The sequence below is a fragment of the Hirundo rustica genome, chromosome 20 (genome assembly GCF_015227805.2).
Source record: "Hirundo rustica isolate bHirRus1 chromosome 20, bHirRus1.pri.v3, whole genome shotgun sequence".
NCBI lineage: Eukaryota > Metazoa > Chordata > Aves > Passeriformes > Hirundinidae > Hirundo > Hirundo rustica.
In genome coordinates, this window is record NC_053469.1 from 1,810,015 (window position 1) to 1,823,286 (window position 13,272).

The window sequence follows — 13,272 nt, forward strand, 5'->3', positions numbered from 1 at the left end:
CTGCTCATAAAACATGTCCTGTTTTGGGAACTTGAATGATCTCCCTGACCTGACAGTGAGAGAACGAGTCCCAGAGAGATGTGGGGAAAAAGCCAACAGGAAGCAAACAGGTCCTTTCCATCGAGGAAAGGAGTGGCCAGCGTGGGACTGTGCCAGCAGCGTGGCTCTGCCCACGCACGCAGAGGTTGTGTCCCCTGCCCTCCCCGGCCCTGCCCTGCCCGCAGCCTGGCTTACTTGGCAAAGTTGGCGAGGTTCTGGGTGACCTTGGCGATGAGGGTCAAAGTGCGTGCGGTGCGGTCATCGGGGTACTCCTGGAGCAGGCTGAACAGGGACGGGGACATGATGGCCGGGCACAGGAAGCGCAGGAACAGGGAGGCACTGATCAGGCGCTCGCTGATGTCGGGGCGGCCCCGGTTGCTGCACTCCTGTCTCCACGAGGCAAAGACTTCTTTGAGCTCTCTTGGGAAGACACTGAAATGACACAAGGACAGGCAGTGTCTGTCAGGGTTGGAGTGCCAGAGTCTCAGACCCCACAGGGGAAAAAGCAAAGCTGCTCTGTAAAGTCGTGAGAGAAGCAGCTTCTATTGGACCTTATGCTGGATGCCAAGACCCCAGAAAACTGGGAAGACTGGGATATGAAACAAACTGTGCACAGGAGCTCTTCAGGACTCGCTGGTTGTGCCATGGGGTGCTCTGAGCTCAGGCAGAAGAAGCTCAGGCAGCAAGGAGAGCATCTCCTGAAGAATCAGCAGCAGCACTGGAATCTCTGGCACAGCTGGAGCTTGGAGGGGGGGCTGTGCAAACTCTAATACTCCTGTTCAAGCACCTGGATCAAATCCCACTGTGCCTACTACAAACACAGAGCCCCACCGGAGCTACTCCAGCCTTGTAGCTGCACAGACCTCAGCCTGCCTTTCCCGGATGCCAGAATTCCCTGGGGGCCAGCAGACGCTCACTGCAGCAGCCCTTATCGCTGGGGAACTGCTGCCTGTTCCTGCTCGGCCCTCCCCAGCTCCCTGCTCCCACCTTATCCTGTTCCCAGCATGTGTTATTTACTCAGCTGGAGACTCCCACCTGGAAGCAGGCTGGCACTGGGCTGCCACTGGTCCTGGTGACCCTGGCACACAGATTCCACTGCCCTGGCCAGGAACCAGCGTCCTTGTGTCACACCCGGAGCTGTTCCCCGACAGCGGTGGTACAACAGCAAGGGAGGAGGGTCAGGATCCATTTCAGACCTTCTGACACAGCAGTGACGCTCCATGGAAGTGCCTGGAAAATGCTGCCATCCTGCTTCTGCTCTGTGCTGCCTTCACACTTTCACCCTTTTGAGCTTTTTTATCCTGAGCACTACAGATAACATTAGCCAACATCTCTGGCTGGATAAATTCTCCTGTGTCTTTGGCTTGATCCACACAATTGGACAAAACCCTTTCACTTCATGGTATTTGCCCAGAAACAGGAGAATCCTTTAAGCAATTTGAAGCTTGAATGATCAAGACAGGTTGTGCAGTGACTGGAGAGCAAACCCCTGAAATGCAGCACCCGCACGTTCCCGTCGCAGGCTGGAGCCCGTGAAAGTTTAATTGTGTCACAGCGGATGGAATTCGGATCGTTGGCTTTATGTGACAAACGGGCCCGTAATTCATTACCCAACTTCCCAGTAACGAGCTTCCACATGCTGAAATTCTGCTTACACTGAAACTTTCCAGATGTCCAAATTATGTCATAATTATAACAATTTTCGGTTATTGTGAACCTCTTTCCTCTCCCTGACTCTCTCCACAGATGAGCACACACACTCCAGGGCTCTATTTAAAGCAGGATGGGTGGCTGTTGGGATACCTTGGCCAATCCCAACACTCATCAGCCCAGTTAATCCCCGAGAAGCACTGAGCTCAAAGGACTGAGGGGGAACCACTCAGAGCAGCAGCTCAGCTGCTCCAGCCTTCCTTGGAAAGGCAGGAAGAGAGGAACAAACATCCTGTGCATTCCTGACTTTCCCTGGGTCACTTTTCAAGCTTATTTTTAGAGTGATCTTTGAGTACTGCTTTGGGTATTTTTAGGAAGACATTAATTCAAACCATTATGATGCACTGCTGGCTGGAAGTGGTGAATTCCTCCTGGGAGAGCAAGTAAACACCATTCCTGAGTCAGAGTTATTAATTGGCCAAGGATAAGGAATAGGATACCTGTAAAGAACCTGCCCTTTGTGTACCTGTGGTAGATAACAGCAGCCTGAGCGAGCCCAGAGCAGGATCAGGAAAAGCAGTTCCCTTCCTGGCTTCCAGGAGGGCACACTCAGTGTCTTGGGAGATTATTTATAATGAGTTTTCTGACCTCAACACAACAGCTAGGAGAGGAGAGAAAATGAGAAACCCTCATTATCAAAGACCTCCTTCCTCCAATATTATCTCTTGTTGATGCTTTGCAACAACAGTGTTGCTAGTAAATACATTAATAAAAACTATGCCCAGATTTTAAACAGAAAGGCTGGAAATCCAGCAGTGAGACAAAAATGCTCCTTCTCTCATGATCAGAACCAAAGGCTCTGACTATGTTAGCAAAAAGCATAAAGAAAATATTTTTACTTCTCCAAGAGAGTCCCAATCCATCTTTTTCCCCTTGAGGCCACCTCTGCAGGCAGCAGCTGTCACAGACCAAGGGACTCCTGGTTGCCATTGCACACAGGAACACCACGAGCACGGCTGTGCCCAACAACCACCTCCTCAGCAGGAGCCACTGCCTCACGCCAGCCCGTCTGGGAGATTCGGGCCTGTCCCAACCAGTTGCAAGAACCTTTACCCTGAGAACAAACAACTCGGAAATGCCTCCAGCTGCATACCAGGCCTTGGGCCAAGGAGGCAAAGGGCTCCCAGCACCCAGCAGCCGCCCAGGGCTGGGAGAGAGAGGGGTTAATGCAGAGGAATGTGGGATGCTGAGCCAAGCAGGGAGAAAAGCATCCTCCTCCCAGCTCCAGCACTCTGCAACCAGAGAACATCTGCCCAAACAGAAGCTGCCTGTGCTGGGGCAGCTCCTCACAGGTGCCACAGCCCGTGCCTGCTGCAGGAGCTCCGAGCTTTGCTGGATGCTCCTGGAGGTGTAGATCCATCACTCCCATCCAGACTGATGTTCCATGGGTGGAAGATCTAGGACATGCATCTCTGCCCTTTATTCCAGAATTTCATACACATTCGGCATCAAGTCCCTCTCTGAATCGGTCACACTTGGTGTTGCTTGACTCCAGTGCCCTGTCCCTGTGCCCCAGTGACCCTTCAGCACCTCTGGAAACCCAGAGAACCTGGGAGGGTGCCACATCCCCAGAGCCACAGACAGTGCCAACTCCTGCAGGCACAACACTCCACGAGGAGGGAGTGCCACTGCAGGGATACCCACCAGTAGGAGTTGATGATCTTGCAGAAGGCCAGCTCGCAGCACATCTTCAGGTTGCCCTGATGTTCAGGGAGGTCCGAAGATGAACATTTGCTGGGATCCACCTCGCAGTTTTCATCTGATTCATATAGTGCCTTGATGAACTCCCCTGTAAAACAGAGTTGGTGATAGGTTTGGAGACGTGAGAAGTGCAGCCTTCAAGCAGCTCTGTCCTAAGCCCCCGTGCCCGTGCAGCTCCCTGGCGCCCCATCACACAGGGGGAGACGAGGGGGATACAAGAGCACATGGTGGCCCCTGGGGCAGCTCTCCGGCCCCCTGTGTCTCCAAGAGGACCCAGGAGAGCCCGGCAGTCCCTTGGGAGCAGCACGGCACACCCTGCACGCTCCATTGCTGTTCCCAGCTGGCAGCGCTGCCCCTGTGGCTCTGGGATGTTGCTCCAGGAGTGCGCTGCCCAGCCTGACCCCCCCGACGGGCTCCAGGGCCGCTCCCTCGGGCTAATCCAGGAGGAAGGATGCTGGCAGGCCCTGTAATTATTGGCAGCATGGCCTGCTACTGCAGCCTGTGCCCTGGTGCTGACAATCCACTGTGATTCACAGGAGAAATAGGTAATTAAAGGAAAGAAAGGTTTATTTTGAGCTGAACATCACATAAAATGAAATTAAAATATTTCCTTGAGTTTTCCTGTGCTCCTCTTTGCTGCCTGGCTGCTCCTCCTCACCCTTGCAGAGGCTCACACTGAGCTGCTCCACCAGCTTCTGCTCTTGTGCCACCTTTCACCCCAGGGTACCTGGGCACCTGCACTCAGGGATGGGGGCTTCAGTCCTTCATCCCAGCAGTGACTGGGGAGATGGGGCACAGGCTAACAGGGACCAGGAGCCAGCGTTTAGCTTGGGTGATGATCTGGGAGAAAGGTCTGCTTTGGTTTTCTTCTAATTCCAGTTGGTTTGCTCCTGATTCCTGACTCTCTTGGATTTTCCCATCCTGTTTTTTCCCCATTCCAATCTGCATTCCTTCCCTATTGCCAAAACAATTTTTAATTACATACTGGAGAGCCTCTCCAGTGTATTTTCAGCTCTGCCAGGGAGCTCTGGAGCCGCTGTGCTCGCCTGCAGGTGATGCCTGCTGTTCTTACCTGGCCCCATCACCTGCTCCATGGTTGCAAGGACAGTGCCACGCTGCCCTGGGGCACCTTGTGACACACAGCTGATTCATCTCCCTGGGGAAAGGTCACTCAGGACCAGCACCCCACAGTGAGCAGGAACCCTGCACGAGATGGAACTGGCCTGGCAGCACCGAGACCCCAAAAGGGAATATTTCAAAATTCTCTGATAACATTAATCTCCTGGCTTTTGAGAATTTTTATGAGTAATCTACTTACAGACTTGCCTTCAACCAGAAAGCATTACAAGGCAGAAATAAATAATATTCCTTTTGCTATTCTTGTGGGCTCTCTGCCTGAGATTTGCTCAATTATTCGCCTTTCCTCAAGGTTTTCATTATTACCATTGTTATTCCCTTAATAAAGTATTTATGCTTCTTTGCTCCTTGCTAAAATTATACAAATCCACTAGCAGGAATCCAGCATACTAAAAAATTTAACACCTCAACAGAAACTCTGCTCATCCTGCCCTGGGATGTGGATCCAATGGAAGCTCACAGAGCTTCCAAGGCAGCCTCTCCCCATCCTCATGCTGTGTTCTCTGCATGCAGCAATTCCTTCCTGACCTGCCCAGAAGCTGAAGCTTCTAATTATTTTCATTTGCATCAAGAGAAGTATTTTTGCAGCCATAAACAGAGCCAGCACTTAGAAACAAAAAACCACCAGGAGGGTTCCCAGTGCTGGATGATCCGTGAGGCAGCGCATCACTGCGACCTGGGAGATCTCATCTGACTGGGCAGCGCTGCAGGAGCCGGGCAGCGGCTCTGGTGGGGCTGCAAGGGGGAGATTCAATCAGCCCGTGACAGCCAGTGCTGAGACAGAAGCCCTGGCAGGCAGCAGAATCCACTTGTTATCTCCTCTGAAAGCAGTCGAAGGCGGCAGCTCTGCGGTCACCTTCCCCTGGCAGCAGGGAGCTGCCCACTGCGGCCACGGCCCTGTCCAGGCTCACACCTGCTGCCAGGGAAACCCTCCAGCAGGAAGGGCTGGGGCCTCTGATGGCCATCAGGGCTCAGGTGACGGCCCCACGCAGCTCAGAGAACTCTGGGTGACACCTGCCAACGCTCTGTACGTACCTAAGGCATCTTGTAAGTATTTCTGCCCCACCAGCTTCAGGTATTCTTCGATTGCTTTGGTGGCCAGTGTGTTCTCCCTGAAAATGAGATGCTCATTCTCACCACAGCGATCAACTTCAGACATCATCAGGTCAGTCAAGAAATCCTGGAAAGCAAAGCCCACGGTGGGTCACCATGCACTGACACTGGTTCCGCAGAGCAGCAGCTCCCCAGCCCGAGAGGTGCCACCTTCGTGAGACACCCGAGGGACTGGAGGTGCTGCAGGTGATCCTGTGTGAACACACTGCCTCACCACCTGCCCAGACTGCCTCAGAGACAAGGAGAAATAAACCTCTGGAGAGCCTCAACTCTTGCACCCCAACAATGCCCCATCCCAGACCCGCATCTGCCTCTCCATCGGTGCCACTTTTTGGCTGCTCTGGTGTCAGCCTCACACTCGGTGGGCAAAACCTTTTCTCCTCCCTTAAACACGGCTGTGTGGCTGCAAACCAGGGCCATGAGCTGTATCCAGCCTCTGATATGCACTGATACTCCAATTTCCCATTTCCTCCCTATTCATGGAGATAAACAGCACTGACAGCGCCCATTTTGGGCACATTCTCGGTCTGATGTGCACACAGCCAAACCCACGGATGTGATAATCCCTTGTGCTGCAGCGCAATGGAAGGGGTGACCTGGAGCTGACAGCTGCCCCTGCATCAGTCTGGCCTCAAGTACAAATTCCAGGGGAAAACCAGCATTTTAGAGCGAGCTGCAGGTCTGCTTCAGCCACAGCATTCACTGAGCAGGGGGTCAGGAGCTCCTGCACGCTGCTGATCCCAGTGAGCTGCAGCCAGGCCTGATCCAGGAGGAATGCCAGGCACCTGCTAATGCTGATCCATGTTCTCTGCACTGCAAATGGGCAGAGCAGCTCTGCCTGGCTCCTCCTGGCTGTGCCCGGGGCTGAGGTGTCACCACTCACCTGAGTGACAATGGAACGAGGCTGCTGGCACTGTGCAAATCCCCCACGTTAACCCCTGACTGCCTCCCGTGTAGCAGACAGAGAAATGATGACACTCACATTCCTTCACCTCCACAACCAAGGGCATCTTAAACTCCTTTCCATCAAAACAACATAATCTGCTTAGTAGTAACTTTCCACCAAGAAATTCTCCATTTTCTCTGATGGTCACAGCCTGTTCCTGGCAGGGGCAGCAGGAGCACCCCAGGCTGCCACACAGTGCCCCAGGTCCTGTCCCTGATGTCCCCAGGCACAGCAGAGCTGCCATGGCCCAGCCTGCTCCAACCCACACTGGGGAGAGGGGACATCAGGTCCCACTCCCTGCCAGTGGCTGGATGGGAGCTTTGCACCAGAGGGAAGTTGCTCTGTTTCATTTTTCACATGGACAGCTCTGCATTGAAAGTGTAATCAAGGTTCAACAAACAGCTCTCCCTGAATCCAAGAGACCCAAATAATTTAATCCACAGACCCTCCATCGCCATGCTCCTCTCCCAGGGAAGGGCAAACCCTGGGGCAGGCAGGTACATCCCTGTATAAGAGCACAGGAGGAGGGCAGGACATCCCTGCAGCACCCAACGAGCCGCTGTTCCCACCTCCCCACAGCACTGACTGGGACCCACACATTGCCTTGACCTTCCCCCAGGACCCTACAAAACAGCCAGAGGAGGAGCTTTGGGCTAAAAAAAAAAAAAAGTCACTTTCATTATTTCTTTAGCCAGAAGATGCCCTTCCTCAAATCCTGCTACGTCTGCAATGCTCCGGCAGCTGCAGAGGCAAAAATCCCTCCTGGAAGCAAAGCACGCGCCTCCCTCTGCTATTTTCTCTCATTTTGCCCTTTTTATCAGCCAAGCTGGAATGAAACTTTAAACCCTGCTCAAATCCCGTTAGCAGCTATCTGGGTAACTCTATCACCTTTATCTTCCTGGGGCTCTCCCAGGGTACGTTTCAATTCCAAGCCACCGCTCAGGCTGACACAAGGTGCTGATTCTTAATTAGCAGCCACTGACCTTGGCTTTGCTTGATTCTCTTTCCTGTCACTTTCCCAACATACTAATTATCTCAGGAACGTGGAGTTTTACAGCGTCTCTTAGCCAAGTGTTTGCTTTCCCCCCTCTTGTCAGCTGAGCACTCGCTGCTGAGTCCTGGAAACCCAGGGCCAAGTGGGAGCCAGAGTTAACGTGAATTTGGGTGACTGCAGAATTCACTAGAATTTAAAATGAGGCAAGATTCCACAGCAGGACTCAGCACAAAGCCGGAAAAGATCCCCTGGAAATCTCTGCTGCTGTTCTTACGCCCTAAAGAGCATCTGCAGCTCAAGAGCTGGGAAAAGGATCCCTTGTCTCCAAAGTGGAAAGGAAAGCTGCTGAAGTCCCAGAGAACTCCATTATGGCACAGCACCCAAAGCTGAGCAGGGGAAGAGAGGAGAGCCAGGACACCCAGCAGCATCCCATGGGTCAGGATTCTCCCTGTCCCTGCAGGTCTGGGCTGCAGAGCCATCCAGAGGGCTGCAGGAGCTGGCCCTGGGATGTGTCGGGGGTCAGAATTCCCCCAGGCAGTGTCCTTGGGCGAGTTCCTCTGCAGGGACTGCTCTGGGCAGCTCTGTGAGCCATGGAGAGGGCTGTGGGTCACTTCCCATGACATCCTGGCATTTCTGTCCCAGGGCCATCCACCAGACCTTCACTTCTTTCCTTCCCTCCACACAGAAAAGCCACAGCAGCTCTGGATCACACTTCTGCTATCTCTGCCTTAAGTACTCCAGCAGCCAGCACTCAGAAGACACAAATGGAATGCAAATACTTGTGGAATCCCTCCGGGGGCCTCACTCACCCACATACAAGGTCCTGAATAAAATGCAATAACTAAAGCCAATAAAAGTCCCTGTTTCAGAGCAGCAGAGATCAGTGGGGGGTTGTTTTCAGTTAGAGCCCCTGGCAATGGAAGAAAATAAGATGCTTTATTTCATTACATGGGAGTCGAGAGGGGAAGGAAGAGGTCTACAGTCAAAATTAAGGGCTGTGGCAGTGTTCTTCAGGCTTGTTCCCATGTTTATTTTAAGGCTTTTTGCTTCAGACTGGACGGATCTGAACCTGCGTGACCCCAGTCGCCGCACATATGCTGATAAAGAAGAGCAATTCATAAATAAATAAATTCAGAGCATGACAGCAGAAGGCTGCACTGGTCTCCACTTTGCACATAAACCAGGCTGTGCTATTCCAAGGCAGCTCCTCCTGATGCAGGCAGGAGGGGCTGCAGGTGCCAGGGGTGGCACTGGCAGTGCCCGGCCCGCAGCTCCTGAGCCCAGGAGGCACAAGGATGAGGCCAGCTGGGTGCCTGGCAGGGCTGTGGTGGGAGCAGGAGCACTCCCAAGGGAGCTGACAAACAACACAAGTCCTGTAGGACGTGTCCTGTCCAAATCCAGGAAGGATTCTCTCTTTGCCAGCGCAGCCTCTGCGGGATGTGTCCAGAGCTGGAGCACGTGGGGTGCCAGGGAGCTGAGGGGACCCACGGCCCCGCACACCCCCTGGGCTGGAGATGATCATTCCTGCTGTCCTAACTGACTGATGGGCAGATTGACTCTGAAGTAATAAGGTTCTCCAAATCACAAGCCTGATTAATAGGATTGACTTAACCTTAAGAGGATTGAATTGATAAAGGTAATAAGATTATTGCTTATTTCGAAGACTAGCTCAGAGTCCAGCTGCGCCCTTACGCAAAGGTGAGAAGCACGGGCGGTCGGTAGGGCTGTGGCTTTCAGGTGGAGCACTGGACACACCCACAGGGAGGGAACTGCGGCACCGGAGGCTGCGGAGCACGGAAAGGACAGCGGCAGAGGGCTGGACAGGTGGTGTGAAAACAAGGACCCCAGCACCAAGTTCTCCACTCTTCCATCACACAGTTCCTCTGAGGATCTGCTCCAGACACTTCTCTGCCAGGAAACAGTGATGTTCTCTCCTTTGAACACTGGAACTCATCCACGGCACTGCTGGCCTTTTCTAATTCTCCTTGGGAAAAGGTGGCGAATGGCGATGTGAGGGTTAGCTCACAGGAATCTGTGTCCATCACCTCGCTCAGGGAAACGAGCAAACCTGAGGGATACAACGCTAACACCCTGAGTGACCTCTCACGTCCCCGCCCGAGCCCTGCAGTCACTTTTCCACAGTGTGTGTGGTGTCTGCAGGTCCCAGAGCCCTGCCCCAGCCCTGGCTCTGCCATGGAACGTGGGGTTCCAGCAGATCCACGGGGGGAGCAGCCACATCTGCTCGGCCGAGGCACATCCTCACAGCACAAACAAACAGGGACACATGTTTATTCCTCACTCCATTCCCAACACCATAAATATTTATTTCCAGTGAGCAGCTGGTTAGTTAGAGCTTTGTCTAATGCTGGGTTTGATCTACCAGACCTCTGGACAAGAGAAGTTTTTTGTATATTTATGGTCATGTACTGAACTCTGGGAGTCCTAAGACAACCCTGAAACAAATCTAAGCATGGGAAATATTCTGGAAGCATCAGAAGCCCTTCGGGAAGGATGCAGCCACCTAGCCACAACCACATCACAGGGACCACAGCAGGCCCTGTTAAGGCAGGACTGAGCACTGCTGGTGACTCCAACCCCAGCAGCAGAACTGCTTGATGACTTTGTGTCTTTCGTCTGTGGGTTGCAAAACGTGAAAACCATCGGGCACCTCCACATCCTTACAGGGAACAAACACTTCATCAGTGCTCTCACTAGGAAGGTGAAAACAGGTAACAAGTGCAGCACTGAGCTGAGGGGCCACACCTCTGTTTCAACCACCAAATATCCCTCTTTCATCCTTTCTTGCCGTAAGAGTCAGGGAGCACGTGTGTGTGCCGAGAGCTGATGGAGCACTGCGTGTCTGTCGGGTTTTCCAGCGGGCTGGGGCAGCTCCCTCCCTCCTCCCTGAGTGCCTGCACTCCGAACCTCATCAAAACCCTCCTCTCCTCCCCTCCACCCACTGCCCTGGCAGCTGCTCCGGGCACACCAACCCAGCGCTGCAGGGATGGAGTTCTTCCCTTTCCCACAGAGATCAAGGGAAGCACGGACTTTGACTCCAGAGGGAACTCTCTGCTTTCGTGCTCTGCCTTTTAACCTACTGTGATACAGCTACGCAGCCCAGGAAGAAGCAGAGATTTAGGGAAAAACATCAGCTGCAGCCCTTGTCCCCCTTCCACCTGCAGCCGCAGGTGTCCTGCCCCCCGGCAGGAGGGATCTGGGTTTTAGCAGCTCCAGGTGCCGCAGCCGGCTGGCAGGGTGTCCCTCGGGATGGGGCGGCTGTGGGCAAGGATGGCCCTGCCTCCCCAGGGACACTGGTGCCCGGCCGCGTCTGGCATGTGGCACCATCACACCTCCCCTGCCCCCGAGCTCCGGGCACACACACGGACCCGATCCCGGCCTCATTAAGGGATTACCCCGCATTTACAGCGAATTTACAGCTGCAGGAAAACAGGGCCTGAAACAGCACAACAGCAATTAGCTGCTAACGAGTCTTCCAAGATAATCTACTGGACACTTGTTTCGCAGTAATTGCTGCTTTAGCTCAGCTACAGCAGCCAAGAGCCACAAAACCTCTTTTTATCAGAGAAATCCATCAGTGATTGGCGATGGCCAGGGCTGCAGGGCAGGGGGAGATTTCGAAGGGCTCACTGGGAAGGCTCCTGGTGATGCACAAGGATGAGACTCTACCCCTATCCCGGGCAAACTTCCCAGAGTCATGAGGGGACAGAGGCCTGGAGAAGGGGGGTCCCTGCCCTGCTGTCCCTGCCCTCAGGGGTAAGGGTGCTGGGGCAGCCATGAGGAGCTCTCCTGAGGGGCACTGGGATGCACCGACATCCCCCAAGCAGGGCTCAGGGGGTGATTTCTTCTCTCATTCATTATTTTTCCACCTTTCTGCTGTTTCTCTCTCTCCCTGCTTGTCCAGCCCAGGATGCACCTCCTGGTTCCCATGCTCCAATAACTCCTGTTGCTCTGACAGCTCCCCAAACCCTGCGCTAATGCTGATGGCAAGTGACAGGCAGGGAAAGCAGAAGCTCCATTTTAGGGGAAAAGTCATCAAGTCTGTTTACTGTTTGCTGTGTCCCCTGTGTAGAGCCTCTGGGATCTCAAGCACTGATGCAGACACATGTCTGGAAACACACTTGCTCTCTCTGGAGCCTCTCCAGTACTGAGAGGCAGAGGAGAACGCTGGAGCGGTGACAGCCACCCTCAGCCATGCCCACACATGATCCAAGGTGATTGGCACTGGGAGGACACTCGAAGCCTTTTGCCCCAGAACCGTGTAAGCCATGGACAGGGTCTTTTGTGGCAATGTTACTCCCACAAAGCCCTGGCATTCGAGCTGCAGAAGCCACAGCGAGGGGCAGCAGAGCCCCTGGTGCCAGCACAAGGCAGGGCTGTGCCCAGGAACCAGGTGCTGACAGCTCTGGAGCCCTGGAGCAAGGAGTGAGCAGAGACACCAGGCATTGCTCCTCGTGGAGCCACAGCGTTATCCCACACAGGACCACGGTCCTTCCTGCACCCCCGGCGTCAGGAGGCTTTAACAGAGTTATTTTCTCTGCCTCTGCAACAGCAGGCCCCCGGCTCCCAATCCTCTCAGCGAGCTTTGCCTGCCTTGAACTAGATCAGGAGGCAAAGCCACTTCTCTGTCCAACAGATGGTAACTAAACCTAATCCACGAGCCCGGCCACGGGCCCGGCAGCAGCGGCAGCTGCCAAGGAAGCAGAGCCTTGTGACTGCCCCTCAGGTGAGGAGCTCGTGTCTGCTCAGCACTGCAAAAGCTTTGGACATCTTGCCCTTCCCCAGTTCTCCCCTGCAGAGTGCAGGGAGATGGTAACAGAGAAAACCAGTGATGCTTTAACTCCTGCAGCCCTGACGGGCACTGCCCGCTGTGGCTGTGCCAGGCCACCAGGGATGGAGGATACTCTGCAGCAGGGTCACTCCCTGCCTGCCCTGTGTGCTGGGGACCTCAGCAAGGAAGGACATTCCAGCTCAGCCCACCCTGCCTGCTCCCTCACAGATCACAACCAGGAGGAACTCCCACTCTCTGCCTCCTCCTGGCCTGCTTCTTCCCCAGACCTGGCAGGGCATTCCCAGCCAGGAAAGAGGCTCAAAGTGATCCACAAAGGCTGAACTTCCACCACGTGCAGGTCGGTGGCATCAACCCCCAACGAGCATTGCCGTGGGAGCAGCCCTGGGCTCCTTTCCAAAAGCAGTAGAACAGACCCTGAAGACCAAGAGCTGGTCCAGAGACACGCACGCCTGCAGGCTCTTTGGTCTGGAATTCTGGAGAGGCTGCTCACTCCTGTTCAGCTCCCACTGTGCAGGGTGCTCAGGCAGAGGGAGCAGAGCACAGAACCTGCTGGGTTCCCCAGGAATACCCAGCACACACAGGCTGCACAGCTCAGGCCAGCACTGCTTACATTCCATCCTGGAAAACTGCCTTCTTGCTTACTTTCACAACTGTGCCTGTTTATACAGAAAGAGCCTGGCCCCTGAGCCTCCAGGAGAAGAGTGAAGGAACGTAGCTCAGTTGGTGCCTCGTGGTCCCACCAACCTCTGCTAATTAAGCAACCCGTGCTGCGTGTGCTACCAGCTTGTTTGCAATCAAAAGAAAACCAGAGCCTATTAACGA

The 13,272-nt window shown here is 54.1% G+C and overlaps 1 protein-coding gene across 7 annotated transcripts in view; it reads right to left on the reverse strand.

The window, feature by feature from the left end:
* DAB2IP (DAB2 interacting protein) overlaps positions 1 to 13,272 on the reverse strand; it is a 160,383-nt gene that overhangs the window by 16,072 nt on the left and 131,039 nt on the right. For all 7 annotated transcript variants that reach the window (XM_040083696.2, XM_040083698.2, XM_040083699.2 and 4 more), the window contains 3 exons: positions 5,623 to 5,767; positions 3,394 to 3,538; positions 235 to 471 (listed from right to left, as the gene is read on the reverse strand). In XM_040083696.2, the coding sequence (XP_039939630.1) occupies positions 235 to 471; positions 3,394 to 3,538; positions 5,623 to 5,767 (527 nt within the window). The remainder of the gene's footprint in view (positions 1 to 234; positions 472 to 3,393; positions 3,539 to 5,622; positions 5,768 to 13,272) is intronic.